This window comes from Girardinichthys multiradiatus, chromosome 3 (assembly GCF_021462225.1).
Source record: "Girardinichthys multiradiatus isolate DD_20200921_A chromosome 3, DD_fGirMul_XY1, whole genome shotgun sequence".
In the NCBI taxonomy this organism is placed as follows: Eukaryota; Metazoa; Chordata; class Actinopteri; order Cyprinodontiformes; family Goodeidae; genus Girardinichthys; species Girardinichthys multiradiatus.
In genome coordinates, this window is record NC_061796.1 from 14,123,982 (window position 1) to 14,145,770 (window position 21,789).

General features: G+C 41.0%; 1 protein-coding gene and 2 long non-coding RNA genes across 5 annotated transcripts; 1 reads left to right on the plus strand and 2 right to left on the minus strand.

Moving 5' to 3' along the window:
* Positions 1 to 1,650: 1,650 nt before the first annotated feature.
* LOC124865323 (alpha/beta-gliadin A-V-like) lies at positions 1,651 to 20,882 on the plus strand. 2 transcript variants are annotated; one of them, XM_047360319.1, is made up of 4 exons: positions 1,651 to 2,017; positions 6,044 to 6,170; positions 13,539 to 14,033; positions 20,160 to 20,882. In XM_047360319.1, the coding sequence occupies exons 2-4, from the start codon at positions 6,051 to 6,053 to the stop codon at positions 20,295 to 20,297; spliced, it is 753 nt and encodes a 250-aa protein (XP_047216275.1). In that variant the 5' UTR covers positions 1,651 to 2,017; positions 6,044 to 6,050; the 3' UTR covers positions 20,298 to 20,882. The 2 variants fall into 2 exon arrangements, with proteins under 2 accessions (XP_047216275.1, XP_047216274.1); XM_047360318.1 differs by lacking the exon at positions 1,651 to 2,017 and having other exon boundaries at positions 5,691 to 6,170.
* LOC124865324 lies at positions 4,090 to 9,055 on the minus strand. The gene is made up of 2 exons (XR_007037546.1): positions 8,893 to 9,055; positions 4,090 to 5,696 (listed from the first exon to the last, which is right to left on the minus strand). It is a non-coding gene; the product is annotated as an uncharacterized LOC124865324 (long non-coding RNA).
* Positions 9,090 to 11,434, minus strand: LOC124865325. 2 transcript variants are annotated; one of them, XR_007037547.1, is made up of 3 exons: positions 11,308 to 11,434; positions 9,899 to 9,958; positions 9,090 to 9,223 (listed from the first exon to the last, which is right to left on the minus strand). It is a non-coding gene; the product is annotated as an uncharacterized LOC124865325 (long non-coding RNA). The 2 variants fall into 2 exon arrangements; XR_007037548.1 differs by lacking the exon at positions 11,308 to 11,434 and adding an exon at positions 10,637 to 10,879.
* Positions 20,883 to 21,789: the final 907 nt, after the last annotated feature.

A 21,789-nucleotide genomic window follows, 5' to 3' on the forward strand; every position in this document is an offset into this window, starting at 1 on the left:
CACCCCCGACAGGGACGCCAAGAAGGCCGGGTACTCCGCACTACCGCTCAGCCCGTAGGCCGAAACGACAGTCAAAGACCTGTCCCCAGCCCGAAGGCGCAGGGATGCGACCCTCTCATCCACTGGGGTAAACCCCAACATCAAACGGCTGAGCTGGGGGGCAACAAGCAAACCCACACCAGCCCGCCGCCTCTCCCCGTGGGCCACTCCAGAGTAGAAGAGAGTCCAACCCCTCTCAAGGAGATGGGTTCCAGAGCCCATGCTGTGCGTGGAGGCGAGCCCGACTATTTCTAGTCGATATCTCTCGACCTCCCGCACAAGCTCAGGCTCCATCCCCCCCAGCGAGGTGACATTCCACGTCCCTAGAGCCAGCCTAAGCATCCGGGGATCGGGCCGCCGAGGTCTCCGCCTTCGTCCGCCGCCCAATCCTCTTTGCACCGGTCCCTCATGGTTCCCCCTGCAGGTGGTGGGCCCACTGGGGGATGGCCTCACGTCTCTCGTCCGGACTTGGCCTGGCTGGGTCCCGCGAGGAGCAACCTGGCCACCAGTTGCTCACCGGCGAGTCCCGACTACAGGCCTGGCTCCAGGGTGGGACCCCGGCTCTGCCGTACCAGCCGACGTCTCATGCCTCGATCTACCAGTCCTCATGAAGGATTCTTGAACCGCTCTTTGTCTGATCCGTCACCTAGAACCTGTTTACCATGGGAGACCCTACCAGGGGCATTTAAGCCCCAGACATCATAGCCTCTAGGATCACTCGAGCACTCAAACACCTCCACCACGTTAAGGTGGCGGTTCAAGGCGGGGGTTCAAGGCGTTTGATGGACTGTCAATACAGGTGAAATCATGACCTTTGTTAAAGCGACGGCTCTCCATTCAGCCGCCTGGGGGGAGCGCATGCTCGGTCTGGACATGTGGGCAGCGCGCCAAGCTGGAATGAGCATCTGGTCTGACTGGCATTCGCGGTTCGTACGCAATCATCTCTCAGGCAGGAAGGAGGAAAACCGCATCGTCAACCTGATTAGAGACACCATGTCTACTTGGGGAATCTTTTGCTCAGATTCTTTTTCTTCAGAAGCTTAGATAAATAGATTTAGATAGACTATACTAGTTTTCAGCCGTACTACAGTCTCTGGCTACACAGACAGTAGACTGTACTTAACTTTTGGATTCAAGTTTTTCTTTTACTTCACCGTCAGGACATTGAGATGCACACAGGTGCCTCTGTCCCTGTGCTGCTCTGGAAGAGCCGCAGGTAATCCCTGGCCAAGGAATATGACGAACGGTGCCGCACACCAGAGTTTTGTACTATGACATCATGGGGATTCCAGCTGTGGGATCTGTCCCCAAAATAGGCTAATGCTATGCATTCTGGGATTCAGACTTTTCACCAGTTTCCCCTCTTTGTGTGGTTCAGTGGTTGTTCTCCATCCATGGCTGGGCCCAATAAGGGTAAAAACATATTTTTGGGTAAACCCAGATTTGTGAGATCAACAAAATAACCTATAATACAACCTATAATAGAACATTGAACTGTTGTTTTTTACGATTTGCCTTCAGAAATTCCGACTCTGGTATATCCCTTTGTATAATTTCCCTGTCAGACTTATAAGCATACTCCTGGTTCATTTTATAATAAAGTTATATTGAGTGCATGTAACAGCTAATAACAGTGGAGGATGTGGCTCCATTAGGACCGGGCGAGAAGAGATATTTAAATATGTGGCAGAGGGTGGGCACAGACAAAGAGCAATGTGAGCGAGATTTAAGTTACAGGTAAAATCTGACTGCAAACAGAGACTATGCTAATTGTACATTACAGCAAGAAATGTCTTGAATTCTCAAGCTGAGAGCCTGGACTGTTTTTTTTTAGAAATTTGTTGCTTTCTAACACTTTTTTTGCAGCACTAGTGGCTTTTATTTTTGACAGTAGGTAGACAGAGAGGAAGACATGCAGCAAACATCGCTGGGGCCAGGACTTTAACCCAGGACTGCCACGTCAAGGACTAAAGCCTTGGTACATGAGCCACACACTTAAACCTTTACACCAACAGTGCCACGCTCGATACGACATTTTTAAAGTCTCAGGCTCAGACAACCTGGACTTAGCAATAATAACAATACATTTTATGTATAATGCACTTGTCATTCCAAGGAATCTCAGACTGCTACAATTTAAATACAAGAATAAAACAACACCAGAGTATAATAGAGATATTTAGCAATTTAAAGCTTTTCTGAGCAGTTATAAGAGCAGTTATAACCACAGCTGTAACATAATTTTTACTGCAACTTAGAGAGAAACTCATTCAAATGCAACCAACAAATTTTTTTACTTTAAAAATTGCATTGCTACCACCTGTGTACCAATTTGATGAGGATGCGAAAATAAGGAAGAATGAGAATACAATAGTAAGACACATTTTCTAGTGCAAATATATGGATATTTTTCTTTCTGTACGACATGGAGAAAAAAAAAAAGAACACTAAGTAAGTTACGTCCTTTCTTCACACACTGCATGAAAATGGTTTCTCCTTGGTTTGGTCTTGGTCTCACCTCCCTCAAAATCTTGACCTTTGTCCTGATCAAGGTGTGCCATGGTCTTGGTCCTGACTTGGTCTCAGGTCACATGGTCTTGACTACAACACTACCAAGCACCTGTTTTGACTTCTCTCTGCTGCATCTAATGTTCACAGATAGCTTTACACCCTAAAGAGTAATTTATACTTTCTAGTCTTCTGCACTGTCCACTCAGTAGATTTCCTCATCTGTATCTATCCATTGTGGATCTCTGCAGATGTAACGGTGCTTGTGCTCTCAAGCCACAACAATAATAACCAAGACAGGGACATGTGTTTATGCACAAGATCTAAGTGGCCTGCAACATGGATGCAGAGCCCTTAAAAGAGCATTTACTCTTCACCTACCTGCAGTTGAAGCAGGAAAAATTAACATGAGTAAAAACAGCAAAGAAAAGAGTAATTCCATAAGAGTTATATTGAGCAGCAAACATAAGAAAGATAGAGCAAAAGGAGTCTGATGAAAAACAAATGAGTTCAAATATCTGCATTGCTCCAAGCTTTTGGCTTCAGTGTAACTTACTTAATTTAGCCCTAGAAGTCACCCAAAAACACTGAATCACCCAGCTAGACGCTATGGGGATGTTTAACCAGAGAATAAGGCTGGCCATGATGAGAAACAAACATCAGAGGGAATTTAACCTGAGGTACAGTTAAAAAGCATTGGTAGCAAACAGGAGGACCCATTTTCATTCTGTGAGGCCAATTTAAAAACCACTGAACATGTTTAAAAGGATAGACAGGATCCCCACATTGCATGTTGTCTCTGTAATCAGTTCATTTCTGTGGCTTGACACAAACCTGTGAATAAAGCTGAAAAACATAAACAAACCTACTGCCACCATGCTGAGATGTGGTAGTGAAGGCAGCAGGGTTACAATGTGTCTCCGTGTTTAACCAAAATGTTGGAGAGACAACATGTTTTAAACTGTTTCCATCTAAGTGTTGCTTTGTACTACTTCTGTGTTGCTGTGCCAAGTTACAGGTGAACTGACACTTTCCATGCAGGTCTGTGGGCTGCAGTGGCGGTTCTTGCATAAAAGGCAACCTGCAAACACTTCCTATTGCCACCCTGATTTGGCAAAAATGAAAAAAAAAAAAAAAAACTTATCTGATGTTAATTTATCTAGACAGGTTGTTAGATAATTGATCTAAGATGGTACTGATGCCCTTAGAGCATTAAAATCTTTGATGTACATTTTTTGTTTGGAGTCTCTCGTTGTCCCCACAGGTCATGCAGCCCTGGGCATAAAGCCACATGCACCATATTAAAAACTGCCACTGATGGCCGGTGTGAAAGTCTCTTAAAAAGAAGAAAAAATATATACTTTGTAGTCTTTACAGTTAATTTCTATTATAAGTTTTTAATAGTTTTATCAAATAAACTAAAATAGCTCATATATATTAAACCATACATTAAAACTTTTACCTCAAGTAACACAAATATTTTGTGGTGTCCCAGTCACTCCATAATTTATTTAAAAAAGTCACAGCATAATTTATTTTTCGACATTTGTTTATTCAGGATGATGATAGTTGGAGGACAAATACTGACAGGGAGAGTGAAGAAAATTAAACGGTGGTTCTGTGTTACATTTTAATCCCCATCAGTTAAAATCCCTACAGAAAATGTTTAAAGATGATACCAATAGCACACACTTTGATTGGAGAACAGACTGTTGTATAGTTTGTATATACAACATATAATATATACACAATATACATAGTTTATATATACAAGTTTTATCAAGACCCAGACAAAACTTGCCCCAACAGAAATGAAATAAAGGGCCACTCAAAGAGTAGAAATGCATGAAAGAAAATCATGGAGAGAAGCTTTTTTCTTGAAAACATCAGTCTTATTTTTTGACACACAGATATCCAGAAATGTCTGTTGGTACAAATCCATGTACTGGTTCTATTCATGAGAAAGTCCAGGGGTGTCAATTTGCCAAGTCTACCCATGGTTCCCGCCAGTTGTGCCTGATTGTTTGGTTCTGAATATTCAACAAAACTTCACATCTGTGCATTATTATGTTATTTGTTTCTAGGCACGGGCTTCCGGTAATGCCAAAATATTTAAGTGTGCTGGGTTGGTTTTTTGGGCACCATGCAGGATCCCCTCCTTTGGATGGAGAACACCCCATAATGTCATTGGGTGCCATGTCATTATAGAAGTGATTTCTCCTTCTGAAAAAAAAAAAAATACAAACCCACCAAACACAATCATGTCCGTTGTGTCATACGGGTGGTTGTCCAAAACAAACTGTTTATCATTATCATTCATTCTTCCATTATATTTCACAGTACATAGCTTCTAGTAATATTATTCTGGATTATTGATCTATACTGAAAATGGCTGTATTTCAATTGTTATGTATGTTATGTGGAGGATTTAATTGTAGTGTGACCTTTTTATTTTCAAGAACATTCAAAAATAGTTTAGCATACTTTATACTGCAAGGAAAATAAACAACCTATCCACTCATAATTGAGTTACAAATTTCAGCCTGAATTGATTTTCACGATACGACCAACCTCAGAGTGCAAAGGCAAGGTGCCTCAGCCACCTTAAAATGGCTGTACAGGAAGCACTTCGCCAGCAGGTGTCACCCTACGTAATATTATTGAAATTTCGAGTTATACACCGATTTTCAATATAGTGGTTCAAAAGGGTGCGTAGAATCATAATGCCTTGTTTGTACAACAAAAAATACCAAAACAAGTCGGAACCAAAACACAACACCTGTGGATAATGTCAGACAGATTTGTTTACATTTTCCAAAAAGTATCTAACAAAAAATGTTCAGGATCAATGTTTTTTGATAATATGGCTTGAAATGTTAGAAAAACAAAATATGCTTCTCTCAAACACATTTTTAGTGTGTACCTGCCATCAAATTAAACATTACCTTCTGAATATAGCTAGGTTGAGAAGTAAAAGCACTGAACATAATTTACTTTTGTAGGCTTGAAGTGTTGAAGCCTGCATTCACACTGCAAGAGAACTGCTCCAGGGTCCAAGTAAACTGTGCCGTGACGGGCAGTTGTTGATACCCTCCAGAAACCGGACTCTGGGACGGTCCAAAGTGTCCCAAAGGTTTAGTGTGAAAGCACTGTAAGCAAAGACAGTTAGTACAGATGATCATAACATGTCGAGGTCCAGTCACAGTAAAACAGAAACTTAGCATTGGTTAAAAAAAAATCCATTTATGAAAACAAACGCATATTTAAATTAGTCATCCACCATTTTGTGATTAGGGCAAAATTAAATTACAGAACTATCCTGCATGTATACATACTATGATAAAGACGTTCTCAAAGACCAATCCAAGCCTTTCTCTTACCCAACACTATCATAAACATGCAGATAAAGGTAATCTCTAATGCCTCTAATAAAGACTAACACTCTAGCATTGCAGCTCTTAAGAACTAGATCTGACAAGTGTTATACCCTTCTCAGCTACATCATGGATTACAACAAGCCGATGAGGGCTCCTTCAATGAGATGGAACAGTGAGAACCCCTCGATGGTCCAGTCTCCTTCTCCTCCACCTTACCTGGGCCCCTCATATTCAGCACAGCCACAGGTAACCACTAGCATCCAACAAATATATCTCAGTGTAATAATTATACCTATTGTCCCTCCCCGCGATGTAGGTGAACTGATTTGAGACAAAGTAGTAGAAAAATATGGAAGCAAATCGTTACCATATTTCAAATGAAAAAGCATTTTCAGAAATACTTTTTCATTTTCAAATTTTACATTTCAAATTGAATTTTGGTATAAATTTGCTGGGGTACATTTTGAAAAATAAATCTCAAATGTCTTTTTCTTTTTCATTTTAATTAAGTGAAAGAATGAGCAGTCTTGAAGAAGAAAATTAAAAAACAAATAGGATTATTGATAACTAATTTCATTTATGAGTCAAACAATGCAGCCACATTCATAAAATGAAAAAGCATTTCTGAAAATGCTTTTTCATTTGAAATATGGTAACGATTTGCTTCCATAGCAAAATAGCATTAAAATATAGAAATATAGAAAAATAGCTAGACTATTTTTCTATACCTGCAGACTGTTTCTGTCAAATTGTGCAAAATGGAAAATTTGTAGAGATTGGGTTTAGGGAAAATTTTAGAAGAATACAATTTTGGCATTCTTGTATTGCCCATTATCCAAAGGCCTAATATATGGCTATGTTCTTCCACAAAGCAGCTTCCCTATATTCTTGCAATCATGACAACTTATTCATTTTCTAATTTCTGATTTTATCCTAAAGATTTTACCTGTATTACTTTCTCACAGTCATTGACAAGATGATAGATAACCATGTGAAGATCAGCCTTCTGTGCAATCTCACTTTGTACATTTCCAGCCCCACCTGTTATCAGTGTTCGTGTTGCTCCAGTCCAAATATCTACAGGTCCTTCTCAAAATATTAGCATATTGTGTTAAAGTTCATTATTTTCCATAATGTCATGATGAAAATTTAACATTCATATATTTTAGATTCATTGCACACTAACTGAAATATTTCAGGTCTTTTATTGTCTTAATACGGATGATTTTGGCATACAGCTCATGAAAACCCAAAATTCCTATCTCACAAAATTAGCATATTTCATCCGACCAATAAAAGAAAAGTGTTTTTTATACAAAAAACGTCAACCTTCAAATAATCATGTACAGTTATGCACTCAATACTTGGTCGGGAATCCTTTTGCAGAAATGACTGCTTCAATGCGGCGTGGCATGGAGGCAATCAGCCTGTGGCACTGCTGAGGTCTTATGGAGGCCCAGGATGCTTCGATAGCGGCCTTTAGCTCATCCAGAGTGTTGGGTCTTGAGTCTCTCAACGTTCTCTTCACAATATCCCACAGATTCTCTATGGGGTTCAGGTCAGGAGAGTTGGCAGGCCAATTGAGCACAGTGATACCATGGTCAGTAAACCATTTACCAGTGGTTTTGGCACTGTGAGCAGGTGCCAGGTCGTGCTGAAAAATGAAATCTTCATCTCCATAAAGCTTTTCAGCAGATGGAAGCATGAAGTGCTCCAAAATCTCCTGATAGCTAGCTGCATTGACCCTGCCCTTGATAAAACACAGTGGACCAACACCAGCAGCTGACACGGCACCCCAGACCATCACTGACTGTGGGTACTTGACACTGGACTTCTGACATTTTGGCATTTCCTTCTCCCCAGTCTTCCTCCAGACTCTGGCACCTTGATTTCCGAATGACATGCAGAATTTGCTTTCATCCGAAAAAAGTACTTTGGACCACTGAGCAACAGTCCAGTACTGCTTCTCTGTAGCCCAGGTCAGGCGCTTCTGCCGCTGTTTCTGGTTCAAAAGTGGCTCGACCTGGGGAATACGGCACCTGTAGCCCATTTCCTGCACACGGTGGCTCTGGATGTTTCTACTCCAGACTCAGTCCACTGCTTCCGCAGGTCCCCCAAGGTCTGGAATTGGCCCTTCTCCACAATCTTCCTCAGGGTCCGGTCACCTCTTCTCGTTGTGCAGCGTTTTCTGCCACACTTTTTCCTTCCCACAGACTTCCCACTGAGGTGCCTTGATACAGCACTCTGGGAACAGCCTATTCGTTCAGAAATTTCTTTCTGTGTCTTACCCTCTTGCTTGAGGGTGTCAATAGTGGCCTTCTGGACAGCAGTCAGGTCGGCAGTCTTACCCATGATTGGGGTTTTGAGTGATGAACCAGGCTGGGAGTTTTAAAGGCCTCAGGAATCTTTTGCAGGTGTTTAGAGTTAACTCGTTGATTCAGATGATTAGGTTCATAGCTTGTTTAGAGACCCTTTTAATGATATGCTAATTTTGTGAGATAGGAATTTTGGGTTTTCATGAGCTGTATGCCAAAATCATCCGTATTAAGACAATAAAAGACCTGAAATATTTCAGTTAGTGTGCAATGAATCTAAAATATATGAATGTTACATTTTCATCGTGACATTATGGAAAATAATGAACTTTATCACAATACGCTAATATTTTGAGGAGGACCTGTATGCATTCGACTTGCTCGGCTTATCAAACTTTTCTTACACTGCAGAAAGTCTCAATCTTTATTCCTACTATCGGCCATCTTTTACTGTATTCCTATCTATTTTATGGTCACCTGCTGACCTACTGCACAAATCTCAGCAACTCACACACCTAATTGTGAGGTAACTGTGTGTGTTTAAGGTCTGAAATATGGAACTGAAATTGAAGAAAAGAAAGAAAATTATAACACACATAAATTCACACAATCTGCTGTGAACTAAGTGTTAATAAAGATGAGTACAGTATTACCTTTATCTTTACTATCAGTAAAGACAGTTTGTCATCTTGTGTAAAAATGTTGCACCTTAGCCAGTCCTCCCTTAACAGGTGTTGTAAAGCTACTTTCTGTTTTTTAAACAGAATGATTTGCTGTAGCCACAAAGTCACGCCTTTTCCCCACAGTAGGCTCCAAAATTCCCGCCCACCACCCTCCCTCCCTGCTCAGGACCCAGGTTAGTTTTGTTTTGGCTGAAACAAATCTGATGGAATTTCTCAGGAAACATTTGTTATAGTTTCAGTTTACTGCAAATTTCCACTCCTCTTTCAATGCACTCCGATGCGCCGGTGGGTTGTCCTGCATCTATGGAGAACAAGATAAAGGTTTAAAGCTATAACAATATCAATGTCACCTTTATTTATAAAGCACTTTACAACAAACAAGTTGCATCAAAGTGAGGCACACCATGAAAAATGTATTGATAGGTGTAGTAAAAAAAAAGAAACAAAAAACACAGGAAAACATAAGAATAAAATAATGCATTAGATTCAAAAGAAATAAATTATATAAAAAACAGAAATAGTTAAGATGTCAACCTCTGTCTAAATCAAAAACAAAAGAATAAGGGATGTTTTTTTAAAGTACCTTAAAAGTCTTGAGATTTTGAGCAGCTCTTATTTGGATCGGTGGAATATTCTTTCAATATTCTGCAACAGAGTCACCTCTGCTTTTCTGATTGGACATGAAAGCAACTGGTTGTTTCACCTAAGTGTTCATGTGGATGTGTGGTGTTTTAGAAAATCATTTTAAAATGATGGGATCAAGACCCTTAAAAACTATTAGGATAATTTTAAAATAAATCCTTTACTGAACAGGAAACCAGTGGACGTAAGCCAGAACTGAAGTTATATGTTTCTCTTTACTAGTTTCTGTTAACAGCTGTAATGGGATGACTGAGATAAGGAGAATTACTATAATCCAGATAATAAAAACATGGATGAATCTTTAAAAATGTTTAGGAATATAATAAGGCTTTACCTTAGCAGGAAGTCACAGCTGAAAAAAGCTTGTCTTGAAAACTGGACTCAAGGATAAAGTCTGAAAGAGAGCACATCTAATTAGTTACAATAAAAGCTCAGTCAATTGCTATATCTAGGAGAGAGAAAGGGTTAAACACTGAAAGACAGGGCCATGTGGATCATCTGTACAAGGTGAGCATTAAGTTGTTGCCAGCAACAGCTTGGACAATGCCCCTCTACAAAAATGTGTCACAGGTAGACACAGAGTCAGGCTGGGTGTAGCCAAAGAGAGACAACAAAGTTAAAAGCTGAAATAACAGCAAATAATGCGAAATTGGAGAGTAGTGTGAGAATGTAGCGAAGAGGGTGAAAGTGGTCATTATGTCCTCCAGCAGCCTAAACCTATAGCAGCATAACTACACAGGTAGCTCAGGATAACCTAAGCCACTCTGACTATAAGCTTTATCAAAAAGGACAGTTTTAAGCCTAGCCTTTGTTGGGGCCATCCATTTTGGTCGCACATTTTGACATGCGCAGCTCAACAGACTTCGCAGCGCTGACGTCACAGGAAGCATAAACCGGCTGAGATGCAGAGTTTCGGGGCCATTTCCCGCCTGTCTCAAAGGACAGTGCAACGGAGGCGCATATCTGGAGAGACAAAAGCTCGCAGGCGAACTTTTGCTCCACAAGGCCATTCCCGGAAGAGCTTGAAAGTTGGAAATCTGTCTGATACGAGAAGATCAAGAGATTTATTTACCGATCGAAGACCACGCCGACACCGGCGCAGGTGGAAACTATGGCGTCAAATTCACGCCAAAATCCAATAGGAGCAATAAAGAAGATCATAAGCAGCTCATTTTAATTCCAGGAGCGCGTGGATTACGTTCCATGCGCGCATTGGAAGTCCCACGCACGCACAATCCAATGACCACGAGCGCTACTCTATGCTGCAGGCACAAAAGTCAACACAGGGGCGCCAGAGATGCTCCTTTCTGTGCTTTCGGTGTATCAATCTGATGCGTGGATTACTCCTGCGTGCTCGTGTGAAACATTTGGCTGTTTAGAAAAAAAAAAGACATTTACCTGCCTATGATTGGCCACTTTTCCGCTATCCCCGCCCCATGACCCCTGTTGCTAACCGTGACCAGCTAATGCAGCTGAGATGAAAACTTTTTTCAGGAAATTATTTGTATAATTTCTATATTTGTCATTCAATATCAACTGGTTTTGGGTGGTTATAGCCCTTGTATACCCTGCTGATTCCCTTCGCAGAAGACAGCTAAATGTTAGCTTAACCTATTAGCTACTGAACTTTTTAACCGGTCTTTTTCCAGACCAAGTAATATTGTGAATAAATACATGCATAATCCGATGCAACTATGAAACATGCATAATGTTCTATGATAAATACATAAAGCCCTTACTCACCAAACTCCGATTTCCTGAAAAAAGTTTTCATCTCAGCTGCATTAGCTGGTCAGGGTTAGCAACAGGGGTCATGGGGCGGGGATAGCGGAAAAGTGGCCAATCATAGGCGGGTAAATGTAATTTTTTTTCTAAACAGCCAAATGTTTCACACGAGCGCGCAGGAGTAATCCACGCGCTAATTGATTGATTGATACACCGAGAGCACAGAAAGGAGCATCTCTGGCGCCCCTGTGTTGACTTTTGTGCCTGCAGCATAGAGTAGCGCTCGTGGTCATTGGATTGTGCGCGCGTGGGACTTCCAATGCGCGCATGGAACGTAATCCACGCGCTCCTGGAATTAAAATGAGCTGCTCGTGATCTTCTTTATTGCTCCTATCGGGTTTTGGCGTGAATTTGACGCCATAATCTGATCCCTCCTCAACCGGTGGAGAGCAGAAATCAACCTCAAAGTAATTTCATTCTTTTCATAGTAAACCGGATAGGTGCGTTTAGAGGTCTGGGCAGGATGAGGCAGTTAAGGTGATGTAGGATCGATCACCAGTAGTTAATCTCAGGTATTAACTTGTTGCCTGCAATAATGATTGAATTATGTTATGCTGAGCTGTATTTTGATTTGCTGCTGAATTGTGCGTGGTTAATGTTTTGTCTGGCTGATCTCAAATCAGCCAGGAGGTAGACGTTGGACTTTTAAAAGTTTTTCCATTCAAGGCAACTGCGGCCTCGCTCTGCCACTCTTTGTTCCAGTTTTATTGCTGGAGATTTTCCACTGAGTTCCTCAGAGTTTATGACTCTTTGTTCAAGATTTGGAGGATCAGCTGGTTGTGGCTAAAGGGGCGTGGCCCCACCGTTTTATTAGCTGATCGCTGCGATCGAGACATCAACAAGACAGGAGGATTTCTTTCCATTTAACCCAAATTACACATTTGTCCTTTTGTCCATAAAACTACTGGTTTGATCTTCATAGACACTAAATGGGCATATATGTTTTTCTTTTATTATTATTGTTAGGTAGTCATTTTTATCCCCTTTGTGTAGAATAGTGCTTGTTAGTTAGGTGAAGGTTTTTGGACCAGAATAATGGTATATCAGGATTATTTGGCTTCAATAAATCTTCATATATATAATTAAGAGAAGCGTTTGTGTTTATTTCGTGCAAGAGTGATTTATCTGTCAAAACAAGGTCAAAGTTCCCCCACCTTCAGTGAAGTGGTTGAATAAACAGTGACAGTTTGTGGTTTTAGTTAATAATTTGTAATTATTAAAGAGCTTTGAGTCCATAATCACAACACCAGAAGATATCTGATTTCTATTCGTAAGTAATGATTTTTGGTTAAGAAATTTATTTTTTTCAAATTATGATTTTAAATTATAATTCTTGATGAATATTAATTAATCAATAATCATAATCCTTACACCTTAAAAGTAGACAGTTTGTCCATTTAGAGCCCACTGGTGACCATTGTTATACTAAAAACCACAAGGATTGGGGTACCTTTCTCTGTCAGACTGATTATAACCATTGGAAAAGAGAAGGGGTCATACAGATAGCAGAAATGGAGGGTGTGTTTGCACCTCAACCATAACTGAGACGGTTTAGGCTAAACCTGACTCCATCCAACAGGGAGGGAGAAAGGCAGAGGTAAAAAATAAGGAAGATAGCCTAAGCCACTCTAACTATAAGCTTTATCAAAAAGGAAAGTTTTAAGCCTAGCCTTAAAAGTAGACAGGGTGTCTGCCTCACGGACTAAAACTGGGAGCTGGTTCCACAGGAGAGGAGCCTGATAACTAAAGATCTGCTTCCCATTCTACTTCCAGAGACTCTGGGAATCACCAGTAAACCTGCAGTCTGAGAACAAAATGCTCTGTTAGGAACATATGGAACAATCAGATCTCTGATGTATGATGGAGCTAGATCATTAAGGGCTTTATATGTGAGGAGGAGAATTTTAAATTCTATTCTGGATTTAACAGGGAGCCAATGAAGGGAAGCTAAAATAGGAGAAATATGATCTCTCTTTTTAATTTTCATCAGAACTCTTGGTGCAGCATTTTGAATCAGCTGAAGGCTTTTGACTTCTTTTTTTGGACATCCTGATAGTAAAGAATTACAATAGTCCAGCCTTGAAGTAACAAATGCATGGACTAGTTAATCTTGTTTTTATTTCACCTCTACATAGCAGAGAATTGTCTCAGAAAAAGTTTAAGGTGTATTTTATGTTGTTTTTCTTTAGGGTTATGAATTTCCACAACAGTATGGCTCAAGATTTGACCAGCGTCCTTATAGGCAGCCTTTCCAGCAGCCTTACAGTCAGCCTTTCCAGCAGCCCAACCAGCAGCCCAACCAGCAGCCTTACAGTCAGCCTTTCCAGCAGCCCAACCAGCAGCCTTACAGTCAGCCTTTCCAGCAGCCCAACCAGCAGCCTTACAGTCAGCCTTTCCAGCAGCCCAACCAGCAGCCCAACCAGCAGCCTTACAGTCAGCCTTTCCAGCAGCCCAACCAGCAGCCTTACAGTCAGCCTTTCCAGCAGCCTTTCCAGCAGCCCAACCAGCAGCCTAACTCAATGGGCCAGGAGCGACCGGTAGAGCCAGGCATCTTCACTGTACAGCCAGCAGTTCAAAATCAACAAGAAGGCCACAATGTTAACAACTACTTGTGCTACTCCATCTTCACCATGCTCCTCTGCTGCCTGCCACTGGGAATAGTCGCCCTTGTCAATTCCATCTTAGTAAGTATATATATCTTGTATTTGGGCTACATCCTTCTTTTGCTTGATTCACAGCCCAGTCAGCTGATGAATGTGTGGCAGTTGAAGTACCGTCATCTCTGTATATTCAATTTTTTTTTTTTTTTTTTTTGGAGGGGTTGTTCCTAATGTTGAAAACAAGATGACAAAGTTTTTTAAAATGAAGATGTTATTTCACGTTATCCCGCTATAGCTTGAATGTGGCTTAAAGCCTTGCTGGGAGCTCAAGAGGGGAAGGAAATATTGAAGACTGTTCAGGTCTGTTTTTAGTGCTGAATGAATGTTTCAAAATGTGTGTTTTTAACTCAAGTCAGGTACTTTGTGTGGTTTTAAGTCAAATATTAATAGAAAAAAATAAAATCTTAATAAAACTCAGAAAAGCTTTTCATTCTTATTCACTGTTTATGTGGACACTATTATTACCTATTGGAGCCAACAGTGACAACATTCTAAAGGTCTGTATAAATAAGACACTTTTACTTACAAATATGACTTCAATATCAACTTAGAAATAAAACATATTACAACAGTCTTTATAGGTTTTAAATCCACCCACAGATATAAGATGCATTAAAATGCAAAAATGTTATAAAAACGCTAAATCAGGTTTAAATACGATTTGTAACCGAGAGGATACAAGGTTCAATCTTTAAATCAGAGAAGAGGAGTTGGTGGTCAGTAAAATGCACATCGAAATTGTCACTTTTCTCATATTCTGAAAACACAAGGAGAATAGATTCTGAAATACATGTTGAGTTGACCTCACTACCTGTTTGACTCAGTGTGAGAATGCAATCTTGTGAATATATCAAGAGGACCCTGCAGGGCTCTCTGCTGCCCCCTGAAGTTTTCTCAGAAATACCAGCCCGCTGGTTCTTGCATATTTTGTTTAATTCAAGAAGAGGAGCATGAAGATGTACTGGTGATAAAGACAGTCAGCTCTATTCTATTCACAGTGATTATTGGACTATCACCTTGGAAGCTTGAGGAAGAGGGCTTTTGTTTACACGACATTCCTGCATCTAAGATGTTTGGGTTTTTATATGTTATGCTTCATTTAAATTGTTTTTATCTACCCCCTCCTGCATTTCAGTGCAAATTTCCAGACCAAAACAAGTTAGGACAGAAACCCTTTAGAACCAGTGATAGTACTGTGGTGTTCCTGGGCTCTTAAAAATATCTGGAATGAAGAAATAGCCTGGTCATAAGTTCACATGCAGTCATCACAGGCATGAATGTAACATAATTTTGATTTAAATGCAGCATTTTAACCGCATTTTTCCAGAGTGGAATTAGTAACATACTGTAGCATAGAACTGGGATGCACAGATTTTAATTCATTTTAGATATTCCTTCTTCCCTAAGGCTCAGACATTCAGACATGCACCTCTGCTAATATTTTGGTTAAATGTCTAGAAGCAATTTACATCTCAACCATATTTTTCTATCAACCAGCTTCTGGCAAAACACTGTGTTTTGTGAGTTTGGGATCACTGTCCTGTTGGGAGGCCCATATGGATCCAACTTTCAAGTGTCACCCCTAGGTGAAGGGAAATGAGTTCTAATATTTATCAAATACCCAGGAAACCACTTAAAAAATGGAAAGAAACAGAAAAGGCGTGGGCTGAAGAGAAAAAAATCCTTGTTAGATTTTATTTTGGAGTATTAGAGTAAAAGGGGGTGACGTAAAAAAAAAAAACAGGCCACACTTTTCATATTTCTTAAAGTTTAAAATTGTCATGGTTTTAGGTACAAATCTGACCCACATGCTGAAAAACTCTCAGGAGAACTCGCAATAATTTAAGATATCCCTCTGCTCTGTGCCAACTGCACAGAGAAGAGGGAGAACAGTTGAATATGAAATAATGCGGTAAGAATATAGTCAACTAAGATCTGTCTTACAGGGATGAGGAGTGAAATGGCCAAGGGGAGTGGAGATGTGGAGTGTGGGAGCTCAGCACGGGAGTCTCCTTGGCGTGATTGGTTTATCCAGATGACTTGGTCTGTCAGGAATGAAGATTCCTCCGAGAAGCTTGCCTGAGAGCACATTGGAGGGTGGACTGGGTTTGCTGCTGACTTGGGCCAGTTTGTTGTTGATCCTGAAGCTGCCAGTCAGGAGTTAATCCGAGACGGAAACTTGAGACTTGAATCTTGAAACGGAAACCATGTAAACGGAAGACGTGTTTAACCATTAGCTGAGCTGTCTGAAGGGCGGACGGTAGTTTTCTTAGGGGTATGAGGTGACATGCTTTAGAGAAACGATCAACGATTGTCAGGATAGCGGTCATACCTTGAGAGGTGGGGAGGCCAGTCACAAAATCCAAGGCGATATGATACCAGGGTCGTCTTGGAATGCTTAGGGGTTGATGGCTAATTGCTGGGTTTATTTCTGACAGACAGGACAGGCTTGAACAACTCCTTTACATCCTTGTGCAGGGATGGCCACCAAAACCTTCTAGAGATAAGCAAAATGGTTCTACTAGCCCCGGGATGGGCAGAGAATTTGGCAGTGTGAAACCAGTGGATTAGGTGTGTGCGGACTGTGGAAGGAACAAAATGTCTGTTGGGTGGTCCTGGTTCTGGTTCCTGTTGCTGAGCACGAAAGACTAGGTCCTCCACCTCCCAAGTGAGGGACCCAACTGTCCAACTAGTAGGCAGAACTGGTGCAGGCTCCCCTTCAGAGTTATCAATGGAGAATTGTGTAGACGGGGCATTTTGCTTAGTCTCCTTGGACCCAGGTCTGTAAGAAATAGACAAATCAAAACGAGAAAAGAACAGAGACCAACGGGACTGGCGAGAGTTCAGTCATTTAGCAGACTGCAGGTAGGCTAGATTTTTATGGTCAGTCCATACCAACACCGGGTGTTCGGCTCCCTCTAGCCAGTGCCGCAACCCTTCTAATGCCTTGATGGCTAATAATTCCTCCCGTCCGACATCGTACTTTCGCTCCGCATCGCTCAGTCTGCGGGAGAAAAAGGTGCAGAGATATGACCTCCCATCTGTTTGGGAGGTCTGTGACAGGACCGGTCCCACCCCAGTATCTGAGGCATCCACCGCTAAAACAAACTGTCTGGTGGGGTCTGGATGGACTAGCATGGGAGCCTGTGAAAACTTCTCCTTGAGGGCGAGGAAAGCAGAGTCTGCTTCTGGTGTCCAGGAGAATGTGGTTTTTGTGGAGGTTAAGGCCGTTAGGGGACCAGCGGTCTGACTTTGGTTTATGAATTTCCTGTAGAAGTTGGTGAACCCTAGAAAACGTTACAACTTTTTGCGTGAGTACGGGACTGGCCACTCGAGAACTGCTTTAATTCTTTCTGGGTCCAATCGGACCTGTCCACCCTCAAGGATGAAGCCCAGAAAACTAACAGAAGAATGATGGAACTTACATTTTCTACCTTAACAAACAGACGGTTTTCTAATAGGCATTGGATGATCAGACGAACATGGCGGCGATGTTCCTCCAGGTTCCCGGAGTAGATTAGTATGTCGACGAAAATGTTAAAAAAAAAATCCCTTAAGATGTCATTTACAAGAAACTTAAAAATAGCTGGAGCATTACACAATCCAAAAGACATAATCTTTTCCCTGTGTTTCCCAGAAAGTACTAGTTCTAACGGCTTAGTTTGATGGGGGATTTTCTGTAAACTCTGGTCATCAAGAGCCGAAACTAAACGAGGTGTGGAAGTGGCACCACCTCAATCTGAGCGCTTTCAAATACTCCTTTATCAAAAAAATTCTGCTCGCTGCCGGAAACAATCAAAGCTGACAGATCTTGGGTATGTTGGTTAAACAGCAAAGAAGCTGATAAGGTAAACCGGAGAATAGTATTATCGTTGTGACCTGTTGAGGTAAAATAATGCTATCACTGATATTCTTGCGGCCTCAACCTCTCCCAGTCCGGATGTCGTGAGAAAGAACAGATGAAGAGCAGGAAATTAAGATTAACGCAAGTTTAATTTGGAAGATAATAAGTCCAATGATTTCTAATGCAAAAATGAATATACAAATAACACAATGAAAGACAATTACATGAAGAAGAGAGAATTTACATAAGGAGAGAGAATTTATGTAAGGACCCTTACAGAGAGAGATGGATTTTCAGCAAAGCATGGCTGTCTTTACCCAGATGTCTCTGTCCTTACAAGTTTTCAGTACATCTTTATACTGTGGGCTTCAAAGCTTACTGACTGTGCCTTCCCTTTTTACATCAGGTGTTGTAAATCAGCCAAGCTTCCTTGTGGCATCTACACGACCGCCAAAAGTTGACATTTATTGCTTTATTGTCCCTACACCCAGCTTTTACGGCTTGCAGCTGCCGAGAACCTAATCCCTGTTTCACCCTTGTGCCACCCTGACCCCTGCTGTGATCTCTCCCCAAGGCTCACTCATGTTAAATCTCAGTTTAATGTTCTCACATGCAAACTAAACTAATAACATGAAATTACATGATTTTAATTCTCAACCGACCCTAACCCTGTCTTTCAGCTGAGGGGGTCACGAGGGACATGCGGCTATAAAATGCTCAGAAGAGCCGGAATACAAACATTGATTTAACTGTCTGCGTCATTGTCTCTCCACTGGGGAAAGCCAAGTTCGCCCCACCTGCATAGGTTCTGGCTCTGACGAGAGTGTCTGAGGTGGAGATCTGACAACTGTGGGGGAAGCTACTGGGGGTCTCACAGTAACCCGTTCAGCTCAGGACCTTCTTCTCTCCATCATTCTGTTATCCACTCTGGTTGCCAGAGAGCTTAAACCGTTAAGTGTCTTGGGTTCATCTATGAGTGCTAGTTCATCTTTTAAGGACTTGTCTAAGGAATGGAAAAAGGCTGACTTAAGCGCACAAGTATTCCAGCCAGAAGTGGCTGCTAAGGTGCGAAACTCAATAGAAAACTCTGAAACTGGTCTATTTCTTTGTCTAAGAGACCACAAATCGCGAGCTGTGTTAGTCTGATCGGGATCTGAAGAAAAGGTCTGTCTAAACTCCTGTAGGAACTCATCAAAAGAACTGATTACAGTCCACCTTAAGGCATTGCCAGTTAAAAATCCTAAAATGTATGAAATTTTCACATCGTCGTGAGGAAAACACTGCGGGGTTCAGTTAAATACAAGTGTGCACTGCAGAAGAAAACCCCTACAACAACCTACCTCCCGGAAAATTTTTCCAGGCTAGGGGAGGCGATCTGCTCTGATTGTTGGTTAGTTTGTCTCTGTTGATCTGAAAGGGAACGGAGAGCGGAGCCGTGAGATTGCAACTGGTGAGAATGATCGGACAGAGTTCTCCTGAGCTCATCTGCTGGATCAAGTTGGGCTGAGTGTTCTGTCGGCTTGTTGTTGATCCCGAAGATGCCTGTCAGGAGTTAATCCGAGAAGGAAACTTGAGACTTGAATCTTGAAAATCCAGGAGCATCGAAGCTACTTAGGTCCAGATCTTAACACCAGAACTGGAGGCTAGATCAAAACAGGTCTGGAACCTAAGAAGGAGGACAAGAGAAGGTAAGTCTTGGACACTTAGAGCAACTTGAAACAAGCTTAGATCTGGGCTAGAGATTGTTACCACTGCAGGGTAACACTCAGCTGATGAGGTGCTGAAAAAACTTCAGGCTTAAATACCCCCAGTCAGCAATCAGGAGATGGTTAACACCTGTCCACTTGCACCAAGGAGCAACAGTGCCCTCTATGGACCAAGCTATGCTAATAGCAGGCAGGAAAATCAAAAAACACAAAACTCCCAGACCCTGACAGAAAAGTGTATCCTTTTTCCTCCAATACACAATTTTGCATATACGTGTTTCATAGAATATATTAACAGTGTGCATATCACTAAGGAACACATCTTGTAGCCTAATGGACATGTGATAATATGTAGAATCTTCAGATAATGTGATTATTCTTTATTCCAGATCAGAGACCAAATTTCTGAAAAACACAGATAAATTGTAAACTCTGAGGGCAGACAGGAATAATTTTACGTAATCCAGACAGTCAGACCTGTAAAATACCATGAACATCTGTTGTATAGTGCCTGAGGCTCAGGTCCTCAGAATCAAAATGTCCCAGAGAGTAGATGTAACCATGTTTTGTTTTGTTTCCCTTGCTTTCTCTGACCTTCAGGTTCGTGATAGCATCGGTAGCAGGGAGGAAGCAAGAAGACACAGCAGGCGGGCCCTGATACTGAACAACATGGCTGTGGTGTTTGGGATTGTAATCTATGTCACAGCGATTACAGTTTTACTTATTGTATGGATATAATTTAATGTTTACCTCGGATTTTTGTCATTCTACATCAACTACCTAGACAATAAGAAGACATGAGGCCAAATGTCATCCATTTTTAACCAGTCATCTAACTGATTAACAATGTTCCACTTATTACTTTAATCAGTTTGTCTGAATGTGTTTCTAATTTCATTGTCCTATGTCATCACAATCAGTAGTCTTTTATCATTTCTATCAGTTATTTGCATATTATGGTATTATTTTATTATTGGAATTATTTCAGCCAAAGTGGCATCTATGAAAAACCTTTAGTGACTTTAATTGAGCACATTGAACACTGTGACATGTTTTAAACATGTTTTTTTTTTTCATAAAATGTAAGTCTTTTCAAATATTTGTGCAGATATAACCTGCTTAGTTTTGTGTAAATCCTTAACAAAAGATCTTAACGTGTTGATAGGTATGATCATTTGCATTTCTCTTTCATATGTTTTGTCAAGTAAAGTTAATGAAGATGGGCTTAATAAAGATAGGGTAGTCTATTTACAGAGTTAAACGATCAAATTTTCAGGATTAATGGGAAAAATAATAATAAAAGCAAATACCCAGCTACTTAAATGTTGTGGCTTGACTTTTCTTTGTAAATTAAGTTAAAATGTAAGAGAGAGATGTCTAGAAATGTGTAAGATTTAACTATTTTCCTGACTTAGACCAGTATGGGAAATTAAAGTAGGAAAAATTGATATTTCACGAGTTTATTCCGTATTCCATTTCATATCTGTACATTCATTTATAATTCACTCATCTGTTAGTCCATCCACTAGTCTGTTTATCCATCCATCCATCATCCATCGTTAGAATCCAACCAATGTAAAAACAGCTGTTATACATCTATAGTAATCTAGAGGAATAGCATAAAAGGGCTTCAGTCTCTGGAAATTTAACTCTGGAAAGTCTGAAATGTTTACGGCACAAATGTCTGCTATTGCAAGCAAAGAATTTACCACTAAAAAGAAGTTGTTGCTCTCTATGGTGGAAATTTTAAAAATGCTGTTTTGCTTTTACGCCAAACATATCATTTTGCATTGTGGCCAAACAGTTTGATTTTGGTTTCATCTGACCAGAGCACCTTCTTCCACGTGTTTGGTGTGTCTCCCAGGTGGCTTGTGGCAGACTTTAAATGAGACTTTTTATGGATATCTTTGAGAAATGGCTTTCTTCTTGCCACTCTTCCATAAAGCCCAGATTTGTGCAGTGTACGACTGATTGTTGTCCTATGGACAGACTCTCCCACCTCAGCTGTAGATCTCTGCAGTTCATCCAGAGTGATCATGGGCCTCTTGGTTGCATCTCTGATCAGTCTTCTCCTTGTTCGAGATGAAAGTTTAGAGGGATGGCCGGGTCTTGGTAGATTTGCAGTGGTCTGATACTCCTTCCATTTCAATATGATTGCTTGCACAGTGGTCCTTGGGATGTTTAAAGCTTGGGAAATCTTTTTGTATCCAAATCCAGCTATAAACTTCTC